General features: G+C 40.7%; 2 protein-coding genes across 4 annotated transcripts in view; both read left to right on the forward strand.

The window, feature by feature from the left end:
- Positions 1-3,245, forward strand: part of LOC140351628 (cGMP-dependent protein kinase 1-like) — a 151,037-nt gene extending 147,792 nt beyond the window's left edge. For all 3 annotated transcript variants that reach the window (XM_072437540.1, XM_072437538.1, XM_072437541.1), the window contains 7 exons: positions 16-105; positions 451-592; positions 931-1,094; positions 1,192-1,314; positions 1,397-1,459; positions 1,914-1,980; positions 2,061-3,245. In XM_072437540.1, the coding sequence (XP_072293641.1) occupies positions 16-105; positions 451-592; positions 931-1,094; positions 1,192-1,314; positions 1,397-1,459; positions 1,914-1,980; positions 2,061-2,159 (748 nt within the window). In that variant the 3' untranslated portion in view covers positions 2,160-3,245. The remainder of the gene's footprint in view (positions 1-15; positions 106-450; positions 593-930; positions 1,095-1,191; positions 1,315-1,396; positions 1,460-1,913; positions 1,981-2,060) is intronic.
- A 2,837-nt stretch (positions 3,246-6,082) lies between these two features.
- LOC140351033 (dickkopf-related protein 1-like) lies at positions 6,083-7,753 on the forward strand. Its single transcript, XM_072436672.1, has 4 exons — positions 6,083-6,296; positions 6,395-6,539; positions 6,696-6,830; positions 6,941-7,753. Exons 1-4 carry the CDS (start codon positions 6,084-6,086, stop codon positions 7,204-7,206), a joined length of 759 nt encoding a protein of 252 aa, XP_072292773.1. The 5' UTR covers position 6,083; the 3' UTR covers positions 7,207-7,753.
- Positions 7,754-20,981: the final 13,228 nt, after the last annotated feature.

The following is a 20,981-nucleotide window of genomic DNA, read 5'->3' on the forward strand; positions in this document are numbered from 1 at the left end:
GAACTGTGTTTGCAGACTGTATAGGACATTCAAGGACAGCAAGTACCTCTACATGTTGATGGAGGCGTGTTTAGGAGGAGAACTGTGGACCATTCTACGAGACAGGTAAAAAAAGAGAACTGTTCCATCTCCGCTTTGAACTACTCTTGTCAATTTACTGTATAAGAATGACTGAAAAATCGATGTATAAATTGAATATTTAGACAGTTGTACAGTATATTGTTTAGGAAATTTGGTAACAGATATTATTTTTATTCAAAGTATGTCCCAACAAATACAGTTTCAACAACATATCGTTCATGCCAGCTAATGACCTACACAGCATTACCTTTTACAAAGCACAAGCTAAAGTTTTACATCCAGCAGGACATCACTATGGCCAAAAAGAATCTGACCCTGAATCACATTATGTGTTCTTATTTAGTTTATTTTTGTTTTTCCTCCCTGTAGGGGCTCATTTGAAGAGTCCACCACCAGGTTTTACACGGCGTGTGTGGTGGAAGCCTTTGCCTACCTGCATTCCAAAGGCATTATCTACAGAGACCTCAAACCAGAGAACCTTATCCTGGACCACAAAGGCTACGCCAAGTTGGTAAGACATCTACGTAGAAAATGGGGTTCAGCCTGAAATGCTAAAACCATGAAGTATTTATCATGTTTGGTTCCACGACTGTTGTCCAGCAGGAATTTGATGTTGTGAAAAGATATAAAATATATCCCTAACAAATGTAATGTATGGCAGATATTATTTTTTCTGCTGAGGTGTAGTGATGTAGCAGTTATGATGAGTTATGTTCTAAAAAGATGAAAGAACAACTGGAATAGATAAACTGGAATTCATTATTCCATCCAATTTAAAACAACATGAAATGATGAAATAATAAAAGCACACATGCTAAACTAACATCTGTTTGATAAACTGTGTGTTAGGTGGACTTTGGCTTTGCTAAGAAGATTGGCTTTGGGAAGAAGACATGGACTTTCTGTGGCACGCCAGAGTATGTAGCACCGGAGATCATTCTGAACAAGGGCCATGACATTTCAGCCGATTACTGGTCTCTAGGAATCCTCATGTATGAACTTCTCACTGGCAGGTATGTATGGACACTGTCATGTTCATAGCATTATTGACAGTAATAGTGTTTATTTCTTTGTAAACATGTTGGATTTACTGGATGTGTTTTCCCTCAGCCCTCCATTTACCGGCCCAGATCCTATGAAAACCTACAACATCATCCTTAAAGGCATTGACATGATCGTCTTTCCAAAGAAAATAACCAAAAACGCTCTCAACTTAATCAAAAAGCTATGCAAGTGAGTGCTGCCTTCACGGTGGTGATTATGCCTCTAAACATGACTCGGATCAGAATAACTTGTTTTGGATTGTTTGTTACAGGGATAATCCTTGTGAAAGACTAGGAAACTTGAAGAATGGTGTCAAAGACATCCAAAAGCACAAGTAAGAACTGTGATGGCTCGTGTTCATATCTTTCTTCAATATAAACCTTGAATAATTATTGACAAGAAAGGGTTTGCCAGGAAAAGTGTTTGTTACGCTATTAAAAAATAAAGAAATATAATGGAATTTACTGTAGAGCAAGTGTAACCCAACAAACTTACCGAAAACAAAGGACAATTGTTTTCTTGCATTTGAGTCTGTCTTTAATGTTCCAGAAGTCCTGTTTATGACAGATAAAGTCCTGGTTTAGTTCTACTTTGATCCTGGCTTACACTTGTGTAGCCAGGATTCAGTTCTTGTTTAGGCGTACTTTACTCCTTACTTTAGTTTATACCTCGATTAGTCCAACTTTAGCATTTCCAGTTACAGATGTTTCATTTAGTGTATTGTTGTTGTATTATATTGGTCTAGAATATGTCATGATGTATATAATATTTTGCATTTCTTTCCGCAGATGGTTTGAGGGCTTTAACTGGGAGGGTCTAAAGAAGGGGACATTAACACCTCCCATCATCCCTACTGTATGTCACTTTCCCCATTTTGACATTCGAACGCCTCAGAAAGTATCTTACATTTGATTGACGTATTTCCCCTTGTTTAGGTGACATCAGCAGTCGACACAAGTAACTTCGACAGTTTCCCGGAGGACAACGAGGACCCACCTCCGGATGATAACTCTGGATGGGACGTCGATTTCTGAAGCACAGTCATCTTCCGTCAAGAAACAAACAAACAAACAACAGATATTCTTTTTACTGGCTTGGAAGAGGTCATTTTGGAAGACATACTTGTAGCTGTGTTGTATAAAAACGGCGTTGAAAAAGACTGATCAAGTGCATTTTTGGAGCAAAGACGGCACACCGCTGGGTCACCGATATGCCTTTATTTCACTGTGGCCGAAGTCGTGGATCAAGTGTTTTTAATGGGACTGTTGTAGCCCTAGTTCAGTGTTGTCTTATACTTGGTTTCAAAGGCAAAGAAAGTGCAGGGATACACACACATTTACAACACAACGAGCTAACAATGGAGCCAGTATAGCTTTGAAAGTTCTTTTTTCAGGTGACAAACTTATGGAAGGTAATAGTAGTGAGTTTAAGTTCGGAAAGACATGTTTTGGGGGGCCATTCCCTAACTAACGGAAGAAAGAAAGACAAATCTATGAACTAAGTGCTCAAGACAATGAATGTCACTGATATCTATTTACGTATGGAGTAGGTAATGGTACGTATAGCGTTTGAATTCTTGGGCGTTAAGGCTAGAACTTAGTACACTTTCTATACAGACAAACTGTAGTTTTCAGAAGCACAATACACTGTGCGTTCAGATGAGATTCTCCAAGTGCCCTGCTTTGAACTTCTAGGTACCACCACACACCGACATGTGAGAATTGTCTGCTAGCATTACCATAAAGCAATGTGTCATTATGCACTTACGACCATTTACTGAGAGAAAAAAAGACAAAAAGAAGAAAAAAAAAGAAGTGTGTTGCCGCTTTTTTGCATTTGTGTGAATCACTTTCATTTTTTGTATTTTAATTTCTCAAAGTGCTTAAAGTCACACTTGAATGCTTCTGGTTTTGGAATCACCCGATTGCCTCTTCCTCGTCCTTTTCCTCCACACCTCTATAGATCTGACTGAACTGTGAACCCTGGTTTCAATGTCTTTGGTGCTGTTAATGACAACCGACAATAGGCAGTGAGTTGACAGTACTTGTTATTGTTTTGTAAAGTGATTTATTTGTGCTTGGGTTCTTTTGGTCTTAGTAAGATAACTCGGAACAATTGGAGTTTCATCGTTTGTTACTTGATTCAGTGGATTTTTGTTGTTGTTAATACTTGACTTTGTTGAGCAGTGATAAGTGGTTTTCTTATAATTTTACACTACATTGATTCACCGATGTACCTGTCGACATCCATTTAGCCTCACATTAATTGGATACTACTAAATGAGTCCACCCCACCCACCCATGTTAACCCCACCCACCCATGTTAACCCCACCCACCCATGTTAACCCCACCCACCCATGTTAACCCCACCCAGCCATGTTAACTTTCAGACCGCCAGGAGCACAGGCCGAGGTGGTGGTGTGGCAGTGATCTCACACTCAAGCGACTCATGAGCCCTAAAACTAACAATGCATTTCACTCATTTGAAAGCCTTATGCTGTCAATCACATGTCCAAATATGAAAAACCAAAAAGGAGTTTTGTTCATAGTTATCTACCGACCTCCTGGTCCCTACTCAGAGTTTTTAACAGAGTTTTCTGACTTTATATCAAACTTAGTGTTAGCCTGGGATAAAATAGTTATAGTTGGAGACTTTAATATCCACGTGAACATGAGTGATGACGCTCTCAGTAATGCCTTCAGCGCCTTGTTAGACAGCATTGGTTTCACTCAGAATGTAAATAAACCGACTCACACTCACAAGAACACTCTGGATCTTGTCCTAACGTATGGAACAGAGATTAGTGACCTCATTGTCCTCCCTCAAAACCCTATATTGTCAGATCATTTCACATATTAGGCCGTTGAAAATGGCAGGAATGATTTGCAGCTTAAATAGTTACTCAAATGATGACAATCTAGTATCACTCCTAATGGAAATACTCATGTCAAACTGTCGTTCATTTTGAAATATATTTCCCACTTAGATGTATTTATGAACTGTATGTGCAAATCCATCATGTCATCTAATGTTATGTTATCTGGTATTTGGGTTTTATTATGTCTTTTCAGTAAATTTATTTTACAGAGTGCCACTTGTAAACTTTTTTTAAAAATATAGATTAATAAAAATACTTTTGGGTGAGCATTGTGTGTTTTTGAAAATTATGACTGGACTTCATGTGACGGTTAAAATGACTGACAAATGAGCATTTATTAAGGAATGCCAAAGAATGGATAAATAAATAATATTTATGGCTCCAGTGCTCCATGCCCCGGTCTGAGAAAAGGACGGTAAGACAAATAAAATGGCAACTTGGTCTTGCCGCCACTAGAGGGCGCTGCAGGTAAGCCTGGCTGACACTACGCGGTTGTGCGGTGCGGATGCGCTAATCGGGCTTTGGGGCGCTCTTAGCGGTAAATGCGGGATGATTCACGGTCTTGTTCAGATTAGTTTCTGAGGACAGCGCGGGGAGATGGCTGCAGACGTAACAACAGGGTGACACTTCTACAACATCAAAAAGGATCAAAGTGCATCAAAGGGGCTCACCTTACCAACACTGACATTTAGTAAAGTGGAGATAAAAGCTGCACTTCAAAAGATCCGCGCTGATGCCAAGTGTCGCGTGCGTCAGTCCGGTGTCTCGCACGTGCACGCGCGCGCACACCAGACACTGACCGCACAGTCATGTCCCCGGAAGTGATGCGGTTATGGTAATGATTAAGTTATGGTGAAGAGACAACTGAAAAGTGCATTGTCCCTGAACAGGGCCAACAGACAGGCTGGCACGAGGTCAAACAAATGTCCATTAGCTATATTGTTTTACAACCACTTTGTAGTTTTAAGACCAACACAACTGCATACTCTTATCTCTGCTAATTTTATAATTGCCCGGATAATTAGTGTGTAAGACAGAGGTCCTGTCCCACTGCGGTATGTTTGCTTATATTCGGGATAGTAGGTGTGGAGACAAACAGAGCCCGCAGAGAAGGTGCCTAAAGGGTCAGGCACATCTGAGCTTCCTTTAATCTCGAAGTGCCAGTCAACCCTGAAAGGCCTCGCCACGGAAGTCCATTAATTCGGTAAACTTTTCACACCTCTTAATGGTGCGCATATCCTACACATGGATGTCCGTCACTTGTGTAACCAAGCACACTTTGGAGGAGAATTGCCCCCGCCGCAATCACAAGGATCAAATGAAGTAGTTAATCGACGCAAATAACTTCAATCGGCCTCTTCACACCGCCAAAGGGAGGCGAGATATTGAGTGTCAAAGACAATTGGAATAACCAACAAGCTCTAATAGCACCCTTCTGTCATGCTGTAATAACAGAGTCACCCTAATAATAAAACACTCAATTATAAACTAGCTTACTCTTCAATTCAAGTGCGCTTGTTAGAGAATGTTGTGTATAAGCCTATAAACAATGAGGCTAAAAATGCGCAATTTAAAAAGACCAAAAACCTGATGCCAAAATTTTGAGAAAATATAACTGTTTAGTAACTACAACAATCTCCTGCATTTCATGATATTAAAACAAGCTATATGTTCCTTCTCACGCAGTACATGAACTTTAGTGTCACTCCGTCTCTGCAGTTCATTATCATTACACAAACATGGTGGAATGGGCCCTATGGACAGAGAATAGATGGCCATTTCCGTACAGTGGGGCTCTTTGAAATTCCACCCTCCGCCTTTGTTGTGCACAGCGAGGGGCGGGAAGACAAACAGGTCCACATGTATAAAGGATCATCCCAGCTCTGGTGCGTCAGGAGACCAGAGTATCTGCTGCGAACTTCACTCTCTGAGGAGTTTGGATTCAGGACTCGAGCCTCACTTGGACTTTGTCACGCGGCGTTTGCGCACAAGAGGATTGTTTTTGCTTTCACAGCTGACTTTAGAGCTTTTAGAGCTTTTAGAGCATTTAGAGCTTTTAGAGCATTTAGAGCTGGGACCATGCCGCTGTCAGCGCGCTGCTTCGCGGCTCTGTGCCTCTCTCTTTTGGGATACCTTGGGGACGTTTACGCGGGGACCGTTCTCATGAATTCCAACGCCATTAAGAACGTGCCCGGTGCTTTCGGTGGTAAAGGAGGGGACACCGTGAGCCCCAGCCCGCGCACCTCACCGTCCCAAAGCGTGGGACACAAATTTCACCATGACAACATACAGGTAATTATTCTTCCACTTGTGCGTAAAACCACAAGTGCGCACATGTGTTGCTGCTGTTCCAACACTGTGACACTGACTTTCTGTCTTTATTCTAACAGCACCCGGGAGTGTGTTTGGAGGATGAAGACTGCAGCGCTGATGAGTTCTGTAACGACGCCCGGGGCGCGTGCCTGCCCTGCCGCAAGAGCAGGAAGCGCTGCTCACGCGACTCCATGTGCTGCGCTGGAAACCGCTGTAGCAACGGTACGCGTCATGTAACAGTTCAGTGCTGCCACATGCCTGCTGGAGAGTTCGGCTCGTGGTACTTGGACTATGGGGCTCGAAATGTTAGAATATGTCTAAACCAAGTTGATTTTTGAAGGATAAACTAGGCTAACTAATGTGTGTTGTTTTTCCCAGGTGTTTGTCAGGCTAATGATATAGACAGCACTGACCCATCCATCATCCCCGGCTGGCACAAACACAATAACACCTTAGAGCATCACAGCAAAAAGCTGCCTGCTCCCCACAGCCACCTGCCCAATGCTGTTAAAGGTAATTACACTCACATCTTATTCACATTAAATAATCCGCTCAGTGTATCCAGCAGCCATGTTGTGTGAAAGTCCCTCTCTAAGTGCCTTATGTCTGCCCGCTGCCTGTAGGTATGGAAGGGGACACGTGCCTGCGCTCCTCAGACTGCTCCGAGGGACTCTGCTGTGCCAGACACTTCTGGTCTCGCATCTGTAAGCCGGTGCTGACAGAGGGCCAGGTGTGCACACGTCACCGAAGGAAAGGCACTCACGGCCTGGAGCTCTTTCAGCGCTGCGACTGTGGAGATGGCCTGGCCTGTAAGCCTGAGAGAGGAGAGCGGGAGCTCGCAGTCAGCAGGACAGCAGCCCGGAACCTACACACCTGCCAGAGACGCTGAGCCCCTACGAGCAGTCAGACACTGGTGTATGCCTTTCAGTCATAGATGCTGACACACAGACACCCAACACCTAAGACATCCTTTCCGGCCAAGCTGCTGACAAACAGCCACCGGAAGGGTAGACATGATTCCGGAGAAAGGCGATACACCCAGAGGGATACGGAAGTGAAGGATGGACTGATCCTGTCGCACCAAACAACCACCAGAGGAAAAGGAAGTTGGAAAGTGACATTAAGAACTCTCTGAAGATCAATTTATGTTGTTACAAATGGCAGTGCTGTTTTGTTTCTCTTTTGTGGAACTTCGTGCCTCAATTATTGCAGTAAATTACTGTATTGTAAATATGTTGGAGGTGGCACTTAATTGAAATACAGAATTTTGTCAACACCAGTATTATTTGGACATGGTGCTGCATGGTTCGTTCTCAGCATTGTAAATGTGTATACAGCATAATGTTATATACTTTGTAAATTACTATATTTTTAATTTACATGTATAGAAAATGTGAATATATTGTTTTATTAAACAAAAGTCTGATCATCTTCAACCTTAATTTTTTGTGTATTTTCTTATTAGGAAAGGATTTCACGATCGAATATAATGTTTCTTTAGTGAATTAGGTGACAAATATTCAGGGCACAATGGTTGTTGGTGTCAAATATTTCTGGCATTCCACAGCAACAATCTACTCGTTTCACACATAGACACAATTCTGAGTGTAGGAGGGTTTAAGTGCCCAGATATGCGGGCCACGCTCATTATAGACAATTGCCTAAGTATCTTCAGGCACACATAAGTACTTACAACAAACATACAAGGCATTACTGGTGTCTCAACATGCCACATCGTGCTCCGGCCAATCACAGCAGAGGACAGGCTGGGGCCACTGTCATCAGATGAACAGAAAACAAGGAGGATATTGATGCTCTATCACAGTGCAAAGGGCCAATGAAGATGGTGTGTGCTATTGTGCTGCCATAGTGTTGGTGTTGCTGGCTAGTTGCTAATTACAATGTTGTGCCTTCATGTGCAGATAGTTATTTTGCAGCGCTAAAGCCTCTAATTACTTCCTATTATTCAATGTGGTGAACTTGAGTTTTTGTGATGCAATGTACAAAAGGATTTTTCACAGCACGCCACATTTCCTGGCTGTTGTGAAATGCCTGGGCTCTGGTGTCGCCTCTGAATCCTCCCAAATACACCTTGATGCCTGTAATTAGAAGTGTTAAGATTAAAAGATGGAGAGGAAATTACTGTGCTTTGTGTTTGATTCTCTGTCAGATCAAACAGAGCGGGACATTTGATACAGTGCATGTCCGAGTGAGATCACCTCTTCATCTGCTTAGCTGCAATAACAAGTCACTCGAAGTCAGTTTGATTGAAGGCCTTTGGTGGAACATTACCACTTATGTCAAGTTTTAGACAACATGTAATCTTGAGTTTAGGCTTAGTAGACTGTTTATTTTAGAAGTATTATTGGATTGGCAAACATATTTTATTTGAATTGCATGTTCTGCTGCCCCCAAGTGGCAATGATACAGTGGATATAATATAAACGGCATTAATTAAGCACAAGTAAAAGGGGAAGAAAAAAAAAATTTTTAATGGTAGTGTTATTTCACATATCATTTTATAAATACTGTTATGGCAATGTGTTTGGTGATTCAAATGTTAATAATTAGAATGTTTTTAATCCTGTTGTATGTGCTTTGTTAAGGTTAAGGGACACTTCACTGTCCCTGTAGAGGGGGGCCATCTCCGCTGTGTGCTGGGCTTGGTTTGGATGATTTACCTATGGTACATGGTTTGGGTTAAAACATACAAACATGGTGTATGTAAATAATAAACAAGTTGAACAGCCAAATATGTGAGATTAAGTGCTTAAAAGTATTGTTTTTGCTTTTACCAGTCCAAATCAATGTTAGTTGAACAATTGAATGCCATTTTAATAATGTGGAGTAAAGGGGTTGTTTGCAGTAAAAAGGCTGCCCCTCTGCACAGCATCAGAGCCAGTGCACTTCACTGAGAGCAACAACAAGAGGCTGGCCACAACAGCCCAGACACACAAACACACCAAATACGCACAGGCACCAAGCCTGCACACGCCCACAGACACAGGCCCATTACACATTTACTGACACATGGACATATGTCCACACATGTAAACAGCTACACGCTCCTCAGCGCTCTGAGACAGAGGTTTGGAGTAGCAGCCCGCCTGCCCACACAATGGCATCCACACTAACTACATTTGGTGTTGTCATGCCACAGGAATGAATCAGCGTTAGACTGAGAGGCGGTTTCAGGTTCATGTTATAGTGGCAAACCATGACATGTCAAATAACATGATGGTAAAAGCCATTCTTACTACCGTAATACAAAAACACAGACCAGTTTTATCCCCATCCGTTTACATAAGATGACACAACATTTAACTGTCCTAAAAGACTTGATCTGTCTGACAATCTCCAATCTCCCGGCCTGATCTGAGAGTTACAATAAAGCTTTTCTCCTCTTTAGTACCTGGAGCACCTCCTATTGTTATTCTAACACAGATGCCAAACACTCCTGACAGACAGAGCTAACACACTCATGAGTGAAGCCTCCCAGATAAAAAGGGCCAGTGTACACAGCGCTGCAGCATGTTATTGAGCAGATAAAAGAGATAGCATTCTTCCCAATCAGGATCAAACCAAGTACTTAGGTAAACTGTATTTCCTGGGAAGGTGTTGAGCTGCTGGTATCTGCTGGCATCGTCACCACAGAACACGCACAATAGACTCCATTCTTGTTTGATGGCGTGCTGCCTGGTTAAGCAATATTGGGAAATCTGTCATGGAAATATAAACTTGTTTGATAAAGACCAACTTATTAGGCCGGTCTTGGCTTGTGTAGATCAATGGAGGTGAAACAGGTAGATGATGTCAGAAACAAGGGCCTTTACAGAGTGAGGCAATTGTGGAGTGTGCAACTTTGATTGGGTTTCAAACTCCACTCCACAGGTGCAATCTGCAGAATTTAGTTCTTGTTCAACTATGGTTTTTGTATTGCATTTATTCAAACATTTCCTTAAGCATAATGTAAATAAAGTTTCATGTAGAATTAATTTGAGTATTTTTCAACTGCATATTCTTAAGTTCTCAGGTCAGCGGTGTCCTTGATGTCACAATACATTTCTTCAAAGATATAGTAATGAGAGAAAGATATTAATTCCACTACAAATTCAAAGCTTTTTGCAATGAAAATTAAAATAGATGATATATTTGAAAAAAAAATGCGAGCTATATACTATATTTGAGAGCAAGTATCTGTACTTTCTACTCCACTACATTCTGTAACTGGTTTGAGGCGTTATTTTGAGCACATTCATGGTTATATTAGCAACATATTTACCAAAATGTACCAGAAAAAAATATATATATAAAAATTGGTATGATATACAACATTGGTGTGTGTTTTATTATTTGTTTCTTTTTTTTTTCTATAAACCGTAAAAAAAAAAAAAGTGTTTTCAAACCTGTGCACCATCTTTAAGGGGAGCACTTGTAAATGTTTAAAGGGATATTCCTAAACCTTTAATAAAGTTGATTTTTGACATGCCATTTTTACTTTTTTTTACACACATATCTGTACAAAACGGAGTAGTTCTTCCATCCCTGCAGATTCACCTGTCACCAAATTCACCAAACCCACTCTGGGACAGACTGGGAAGAGGGAAAAATCTCCCCATTGTTTATTCAAATAATGTCCTTATGTGTACCGTCTGCCAGCTGCATCCGAGGCATAACGGGGGAAAGAAAAATACTCTCCCATTTGGATCCTCCTGCTTCTCCTCCTCCTCCTCCTCCTGCTCCTCCTGCTCCTCCTGCTTCTGCTCCTCCTGCTCCTCCTGCTGCTGCTGCTGCTGCTCGGAGGCTCAGGGCTGGGGCTAGGACCAGGGCCAGCGCTGGCTTCTATCCTGGCAACTATGTAAAGTCTGCCCCAGCCACACAACCACACTGTGCAAAGCTGCTTCACACATATAATTTACTCATTATTCATGCCATTTTTGAGAGGCATTGAAAAATATATAGGAGAGAGCAAGACTGATGTTAAAGACAAAACATTATATAACAAGCTGCAGTTTCAACGTAGTCACAGTCGATCTGGATTGGCTTATAGACCGAGGCAATGGTAAGTTTGTATTTTGATTGATATCTAATATTTCAGCATAGAGAACTCGCTAAATGAATGGAAAATATGCACAAGTAAAGTGGCAGCATTAGAATAAAATTAATTTTAAAAAGAGACAAGATGGAAGCGCACGGTGAGCTCAGACCATATCAGACCAGAACATAATTACAGATGTATAGATTCAACATTAAAAACAGCATAAATCCACAGTAAATGCTCTTTCCATTGGGTTGAGAATAGTGATCACACAGCTTGGGACTTTGTAATCGCCTACAATCTTGTGCAAATAAAGCAGTGATTTCTTCTTCTTTTTAAAGTCTTGGCTAGGTTTATGAAACTTTTTTTCTAAATAGATTTTTATATAACCTGGAGATGAGCAGCTCTTGCAGGAAACACTTCAACACCCAAATTACATGAAAAATAAGAACTCTCTTTTCAGGAAACAAAGAGAGTTCTTTAGGCGGACTACACTTTCAAAGATTATTAAAACAGACAGCTTTTTCCATTTCAATACAGGAAGAAGACAGGACACCAAGATTAAATAATGTCTCCTCCTTAATAAGTCAAAACCACATTTGACAAGTGAACGAGTAAGTACAGTACATATGTCCATAAGTACTGTACTTACTGTATGCACTGCGTTCCTTCCATGTTTTCAGTAGACTGGCAGTATGTACATAAACACTGATGTCAAGCAAAAGTTGGATTTGAAGTAGACTTTCAAAACACTGGCGTATTTCCCATAATTAATATACATAACAGAAGAAATCCTTGTGTGCGCTGGCATGAGAAGCTGTGCTGCTGCGGTTAACATTACATGAGTATTATTGTTTATTTCTAACTGGAACATTAAATCCAGAGAGGAGTGGCAAGCTTTTCAGTTTTATGAACTTTTTTATAGCACAACTGTGTCCAATTCCTCTTTTTACAATCGTTACAATGAATATGCAACCAATAATGTGAAAAACAAAACAAAAAAGTTTATTTTGAAGAACACAATTAAATATTTGTATTAAAATTGAATGAAATAAAATGTAATTCATAATAATCAATCAATAAATAAAAGTTGAAAAAGATAAATGATTATTGGCTGAAAACCTAAATATATTAGATGAAGCTTTTGTGTAAGCTCCTTCCACTATTTCGACAAAACTACTCTTTATACCATTCGAAGCACACCATTGGTATTCAACACATTTCCAAACTCAACTGTCAAACCCACTCACAGACATGTTGGGCAGTGCGTAGTGTCACATCTCAGCAGGGGAGCATCCTACCAGACAATAACCCAATAATGGCCCCACAACTCCAGCCATTGTCCTTTTAACAGTCACTGGCCCCTAATGAGCCTCCTTCTGCCACTTGCCACCTCTTTACAACTCACACTACCCCCCATGTAGTCCACTTCAAACTCCTTCAATCAAACTCTTAAATGTCTATGCTTGTTTTTCCTCTTTTCAAGAACACTGTCTTTCAGAAAATGCTTGATGTCACAATCTCATTTGTGTAAGGGGGACTTTGCAAAGGTGGAGTGCAGGGTGAACTAACAATGTAAGAGGGAGGGGGCCCGGGCTTTGATCTCACTGGGGGGCAAATGGATTGGATTGTCCTGTCCCCAGCAGGTGGGGGCAAAGCTGGGGACGGTCAGAGTGGCAGGGGGTCATATCAAAGGTTGTCCTCCGAGCGGCACATTAGTACGCTATCTAAATGTTGATTTGGTCACACCAGCATCTGAGGATGGCTAAATGAGCTGACAAAAAGGACAACACCCTGTCAATGCAAATCGGCCCGGTGGTCAAGTTCGGTCATCGTTGCTGTGCAGACGTGTATGAAAGTCAAAATAATGGCTTACAATGTTCTCAATTTGGTGGTTGTCCATTAAGAAAAAAGATGCAGAAGTCGCCACAGACCATGACATACCAAGGCACTCCATGTAGAGGGGAAATACTTTTTATCTAAGGAAAAAGCAACACTTACACATCAGTAAGTTTTCTCATTTCAAAATAACCATCTAATTCAATAAGCAATGACATTTTGATTTAGCAATATCTTAGCATTTGATAAATATACAGCTAAATGGTAACTTGAATGGAATCACAGTTTACACCTTTCCAGAGGGACACTACTGTAACAACTTTCAATCAAACTAGGACTAAACTAGTATTAACCAGATCCGAACCAGGACTAACCCAGAATAAAAACAGGACTAAAGCAGAATTAGTCAAGGAGTAAACCAAGACCAAGCCGGGTCTGAACTAGTGCTAACCCAGAATTAAACAAGACTGTTTCTGTTTGTATTCTGAAGATGGTTGTGTGCCAGATTGAACTGCTTGGAGGGCCTGATTTGGCAGTGACAGCAGGTGCAACGGTCAATGCGTTCTTTTACATGAACAATAGGAAATCTAATCCTGCAGAGGGCTCATCAATACTAAACCATGCCAAATGACTGAATCTGTCTAGGTTAGTGACCAGGCTACATCAGTAACAACCCTAACCCTAAACCCTAGCAGAAATTCACAATCACAAAAAGACACATCCGGTATAAAGCTTTCACTGCAGTCACATTAAACTCAACAGTCCATCTTAATTGGTTCATATCTTCTCATAATTTCTTACTTTATGTCTGTTTTGCGGGTTATAAAATGACTGGGAACTATCCTATCTGTAGCAGTAAGCTATGTTGTGGTTACGGACTCCGTGTAGCTCTCCCAAACATGATATTACTGTCACTCCTACAGCTCGCAGAAAGGTATAAATCACAAATCGTACATTCTGTTGCCAAAGACAAAGAATCAACTTTATAGCTCGTGGGCGGACACCTCTCTATAATGTGATGAACATGGGAAGAATCCCCCTATTCATGCCACTGCAAGAGGGACACGTGTATGTTTTGGTAGAGAAACAGTGCAAACATTCAGCATTTTTTAAACTAAATAAAGTTAACTCAGGGCAAAATAATGATGTGAATAACAAGAACCGTCTCGGACCACAGTGGGCGTTGTCGCGCAGTTACGCAGACGTCAAAAGATTATTTATTATTTCAAAGGCTTCCAAGCTCGTTATGGCAAATTCACAGCAATAACCATAAAAGAGGGAAAATTAGAATGCTCGCCTAGTGTCACAGTTTGCCATTTTCTGTGTGCGTAGCCAACATGTGGTACTGCAAATAAGCATCTCTATTTCGGGACACTTTAAGACCAGTATAACAGTGGCAGCACCAGTCTGGGTCACTCCATTCCATATCATTAGAAAGAGCTCAGAAAGATGAACAAATTCTCCTGGCAAGACGCGCATAACATAATTTCGGTGCTTAAGCTTATAGTAGAATGAAGCCAAGCGTAAAACCTCACTCCATTTTTGGTGTTATTATTGAATTGCTCGAGAAATTCGCGCTGACATGTTGATTGAAAATGCCCGCTATTTTGATTATTTCTGTTCCAGTCAGCACATTCCCAAAAGAGATTGATTCCAACTAAGAAACCTCAGAGTACCCTCATGTTACTCTAGCGTACGTTATATACTTTGTCATTAACCGCACGAGATTGGTAAATGTTTTTTCTAGGCAATCCGATTCAGCACTTAATTGTCTCCTTTGCATAGTAGCTACTTTGTCTCATTTGTACTGCCCACAACTTGTACTTCGGTGATGCTGGCAAACGCTCGGCCTCTCAACAACTCTAATTAGCATTCCTTCCAGATAAAACAATGATCACTCGAATACCACTGCGCTGAGATTGCAGGAAGTGATCCCGAGCGCTGATAGGAACCCGTGATTAGCTAGCAAGCAACTTCAGTCCTCTCCATCCAAAATCTTGAACGCAATATCCCACTTCAGCATCAAATTTTTGTCCCATCGCTAATCTGGTCCTAAAAGTTATCTTCAATCCTGCTGCTTCATGTGCTATCAGTCTTATCATTTATTCATTGTGTCCCTCAGATTAAAGGACCAGCTTTCATTTGAGTAAGAATGCTCCCCCTTCTCTTTGTAAACATGTGGAAGCGTTTTCTGAACAGATGGCTTATTTTCCCCTGGAGAAATGATCCCAATGGTCAAGAAGCGGATTTGCTGAATAATGGTGCTGCTCATATCCGATAGTTGTTAGCTTTGAAGTGCGATACGACACTCTGGTGATTGGTATTAACCTTTTAATATGCAAAAATCATTCAGGAAAAAACTAAAACAGAACTAAACCCTAAGCTGTATTTACAATAAGTCATCTTAAAGTTTTCTAGACAATTTAACATGTCATAAAAGCAACATAAAGCTAACCCAAACCCCCTGAAGGCTCGTAGACTTGATTCCATGTGCTGAGACTGTGGCTAACACACAAATGACGGACATTTTGTGTTGGGGTAATTACTAATATGCCACTGTTGTTGCCCAGGCTGTCTGTAGCTTGGTTTTGGGTTTAAATGTTGGTTTTACTCTCCCTGGGCTGTGCGGTTTGCAGCAGCTTAATCACAAAGCCACAAACATCTCAGCCATTTTGATAGGAGCCAAACAGAGAAGTTTTCATATGCACTGGGCTCTTTTTGGTGCTACATATAGTATTTGACTGCAGAGTCAGCAAGACGAACTGCAGCCAAATGGCTAAAAATCCTGTTGACAAATTGAAAATGGGCAATTAAAATGGAGTAACAATTTAAACATAGCATATGTATTCCAATGCAGATATTTTGTAAGGGCACTACATGAAGCCTTTGTAGCATCATGATTAAGGTTGTATGTCCTTGCAAAAATGGCATAAGAATGTAATGTACTATATATATATATATAAATAATATCATAAAGTATGGTTAACAAACTTAGTCCAAGCATAACAAAGTAAGTCTTCCTGTAAATAGAATTAAGTATTAGGTGGGGAAAAGGAATGAGCTTGCATCACTAAATACAAAGCATCTTCTCACACAGGACAATGGTGTATTCAAATGAGGTCAGGCGCACCTTCAGGTGAAGTTGAATTATAGGTGTGGTGATTGGCTGAAATGAGCAGCACTGTCTGTGATGACATATAGACGGCTCTGAGTGCACACTGAGGTCTTCACAACTGTGGGAAGCCAAATCTGTCAAGCAGACAAGAAACAGTGGTGTCTCAGACATATTCATTTTGAGGAGCTCAAAGGAACCAAAAAATACTACCTGCCACCAACAATCAACTACTGAATGTGTAATGACAGATTAAAAGACTGTAAGATTAGACGTCCTAGAAAAACGCTTTAAGTCGCTACATAAATGAGCATTTATGATATCCTTCCATCTGTGGAATAATTTCACCAATTTAAAAAAGCGTACAAGCATAATACTGTTTTGAATGTCTAGATTATATTTTGAGTCAATGTGGTGAAAGTGATGGTAAGTACACTTGAAGTGTGCAAACATTTTTATATGTAATAACAATGTGGGCACTTGTGTTTGGAGCTTTTTGTTTTTCACTTTGACCGCGGCCATGACAATAACAGGTCCATCTGGAGGCACCTTTCAGCACTGCTGCACTAAAGGACAGATTAGAACAGAAGATGAGCTGGAATATGAAAAGATGAAAGTAGATCAAGTGATACATCTATGAACGGACAACAAAACCACAAGCTACTGGGAGATTACACATGATCATTTGGCTACAAGATAACTGGCAGAAGAATCATTATCCCTCACCCAGATTTCTCAGCATTGAACTGTTGAACACATTGAAAAAAGAAAGTAAACTGTTGCAGACACCCTGGGAATTAATCTCTCTGTTCTACATAGCCATTTCAAGAAGAGTTTTTGAAGCTGAGTAATAAGACAGCTTTTTTATTGATCGTTGAACGGTAGTTGCTGTCCAAATGCAACCACAGGGGAGCTTTGTGAAACACTGCAACTTGTAATGTGTGAGTAGCTTTTACAATGGCACTGATGGACTGGGAGCTCACCACTGTGTACACTGTCCTGCTCCGTGCACTCTGGATCCCACAGGGGCCAGTTACCGTGGTGCCTTGCAGACCATTAGTGCTGGAGCCAGTCCACAAAATACTACAACCAAGCAATCTGAAGGGAAAACACGTTTTCAAGTCCAAGCCACTGGTCATTTTACGTGGAAGTTATTTTTCAACTATTGCGGTTGGTCGACATCTTGCGTTAATAGATGCCAAATGTAAAAAAAATCGAATATGCAGGGATTGTAGTGAGGGTTCTCAGTTTTGTCCAACACTGATTGTTTTCATTCCAGGTATACAAATGTATGACACAAGGTCTATGCATTTTTTCTGGTGCGGGTGGGGGGGGGGTTCGGCTCGTGCTTATTGGACAGGACAGTCCACCGTGAAATGGTGAGACTGGAGAAGGACATGGAGCAAATTGTCGTATTTGACCTCATGGCGCTGCTGCCCGCCCACATGGCCGGCATGTGTGTCATCCACTCGACCAACGAGCGGTACGTCTTTATGTATTTGAAATTTCCATAACATATTTTTGAATGTTTTTGTTCAGTTTGCTATTAGGTCATTTTTTTTGGTTACTACATAAGTTTTGAGGCTTGGATTGCCCGTACTCTTTGAAACATGTGGCAGTGCTCCATTCCCCTTTCACCAATGAAGCTCCTCAGAGATCCGTGAGTACATGGTGAGGAATGTGTGTCCTTCCTGACATTATAACGCCTTTTATTAACTAACAAGAGGAGAGGGAGGGGAGCGGGAGAAAGAGGAGAGGATGTTAAGACTTTAGAACTATTTTGGACCGAGTGGGAAAAAAATAGAAGTCTTTGTTGGTGCTTATCTGACAGGATATGAAGCAACTCAATGGCTTTGGCATTTGGCAAAATAGCTTCCTTCAATGGGCATCCCTTGACATTAAGCCACAAGTGCCTAAGAGCTATACCCAGCAGAAGGCAGGGGGAGGGTGAGCGGGGGAGAGAAGACAGCCAGAGGGTGTTTTAGAAGTTCCGTATTTTCTTAATTGCTCACGATAAGAAGCAACAATTTGCCGGTAGTTGTGATGATTATCAATAATTGAACAGATGTTTGTGCTGGTACAGTTATGATGCACATTGGCCCATTTCAGAGCCATTTAAAAGGTTTATCCGGACAAACGTCTCAATTTGTTAACTGTCCTGTTTATTAAGAAGACAAATTTGAGGGTTAGAGAACCAAAATTAACTCACCAAAAGATAGGACACATACACACATCACGGTTTATAATTTTTGTTAATGGGATCTAAGGGGACATCATTTTCCTCATGTGGTGTAATTGAAGCCACTGTATTAAAGGGTTGTGTTCCTCTCCTGCTGCCGAGACACAAAGTAATGTAAACCCCATCCCAGTTATTAACCCAGGAAGTCCCATGGTGCACTGCACTCTAATGAGAGAGGCCAATACGCATTTGATATATATATATTTTCATTTGTTTGCTGCTGGCCTTTTGACCCTGTTCAGTTCCTCCAGTGCCCAGTGCTCATCAACTTCCATCTCAGCTGGGCCTTCTCTAGGCCTTTAATTATTGCAGTAATAAGAGGAAATGAAGTGACCCATTTTACATTTGGCTTATCTGAATCTTTTCCATGTTTCTGGATATTATTACCGCCTTTGAACCAGTGTACATTTGCGAGTTGATGCAACCTAATCTTCACTTTTACCTTTTGAACGCCATGAGAAAGATAAACAGTTTTGTTGACAATAGGATTACCCGTGCCATCTCAACTCATACCACCTCATTATGTGGTTAGAGCAAGCTTTGTAACACTGCCAACAACTAATGTGTCATTTCAATATTACTTGTGTCTGTATATTCAAAACATTTGAATTATATTTTTCAGTCATTATCAGGATGTATGTGTTCAGTGACAAACATTTGCTGATAAAACTAATTGCGGCTGTCCACACCCTCTCTCCGCACAATGGGCCGTCTTTACAAAACACAACAGCTCCTTGTCTTTGAACAAATTAACACTAATACCTCTTAATGGGGGTTAAATTACAAGCCTCGGATGCCCAAGGGGGACTTCTGACAGGGACAAATCTTGTTTTCTTTCTTTTCTTTTTTTTTTCATGACAAGACTAAACATATGGCGTTTCTCATGATGCACTTTTTATTGAGTTGTTTCGACTTTACACCTGATTGGCTGCGGCCCATTCGGTTTACTACGACTCCTGCTGCTGGAACGCCGTCATTGTTGTGTATCCAAAAAAAAGAGATTAACTTTGCAGAACTCCAAACACTTCAGATTTTCTCACACAGAGTAAAAAGCAGAAATGGCATCCTCGCTCCCGTCTTTGATGTATGACTTTGAACAGCGCAGACATATAATATCATTTACAGTTTAAAAACGGGGTGGTCCACCCGGTGTTAACAGCTAAACTTGCGTTGTGTCCCATTGATTCAGAAAAGACCAGGTTTTTCTCAGCCTATTGAACGTTCACTCAAAGGTTTAATTGCAAACAGGCTCCGAGAAGTTGGATATTTGTATCACACAGCGTAAAAATATACTTCCATCTGGATTTGATATGAAATTAAATTAAAACCATCTGATGCTGATTTTAAACTTCACACTTCAAACAATTGTCTACATGCCAGCCAACTACTACACTTTGACTCTAAATGGAGCAGGTCGTGTAATTTTATTAACCAGAAATACAATGCTGTTCGCTGAAATATTAAACCAATTCGACCCTGGATCATAATAATAATCATATCAGTTTGACTATGTCATCCTGGGACAGTGGATCTAAAGCTTTTCCACTTTCTACCACTAAGTCAAGACATCCATCCAAAACAACTCTTAAAGTCTGTTGTCAGAAAAACACAAACATTTGCTTGAAGATCACTGGAAATTCATACAACTATGACCTTCAGCCTCAATGACTATGACCAGAAATATTCATCAAAACAGGTCTCAGAGGACACATTCATCTATAATTATACAGATGGCATAATTACAAATCAAGCAGCAACAATTCGTGACATAATTATGAACCACTAATGGGACCAAAGTGATGAGTTATTCAGTGTGCAGACAGCTAATTACTGTGTAGGCCACGTTAATTAGTTATGTGCCCTGATCCGAATGACAGTATGATCAGGTTGGCAGATTTATGGAAATAGGGCACACCTACTGAAAGAAAACCTTTGAAGTAAAGTGGAAAGGTAAACTCTGATTGAATGGAATTCAACCCATGAGTTACATCTACAAGTAATTCATTGGTACACAGTTCTTCAATGCTATTGGTAAATCTGGAGACAATCCATAGATACTACATCTGACATTTGGTTGTTATCGTAAATGGGAATGTTTAAGGTGTGTTTTATAACTTTTCAGGTGGAGAATACACCATATTCACCTCTGCACAGAGATGTGTTGCTTCCCCTGGAATGTCCCACAGTACAGCATTAAATATATTTATCTCCATGGCGACAACAGGTTGTCACTAGGCCACGGAATAGATTAGATCCATGGAGACGTGAGCAAACATTTTTAAAACAAATACAAACATGAGAACATTGACAAAAGGACTTTATTATAGATAATGCAGCAGAGGTGAACATAAATAATTTAATTATTAATAAAGTGGGATTATTAAATGTTTTAGTGCTAATACTACTACCTTCAACCTAAATTTGAAGTACATAAAG

This window comes from Eucyclogobius newberryi, unplaced genomic scaffold (genome assembly GCF_026437365.1).
Source record: "Eucyclogobius newberryi isolate DKJ021-1_F unplaced genomic scaffold, fEucNew1.0.hap1 SCAF_8, whole genome shotgun sequence".
Classification (NCBI taxonomy): Eukaryota; Metazoa; Chordata; class Actinopteri; order Gobiiformes; family Gobiidae; genus Eucyclogobius; species Eucyclogobius newberryi.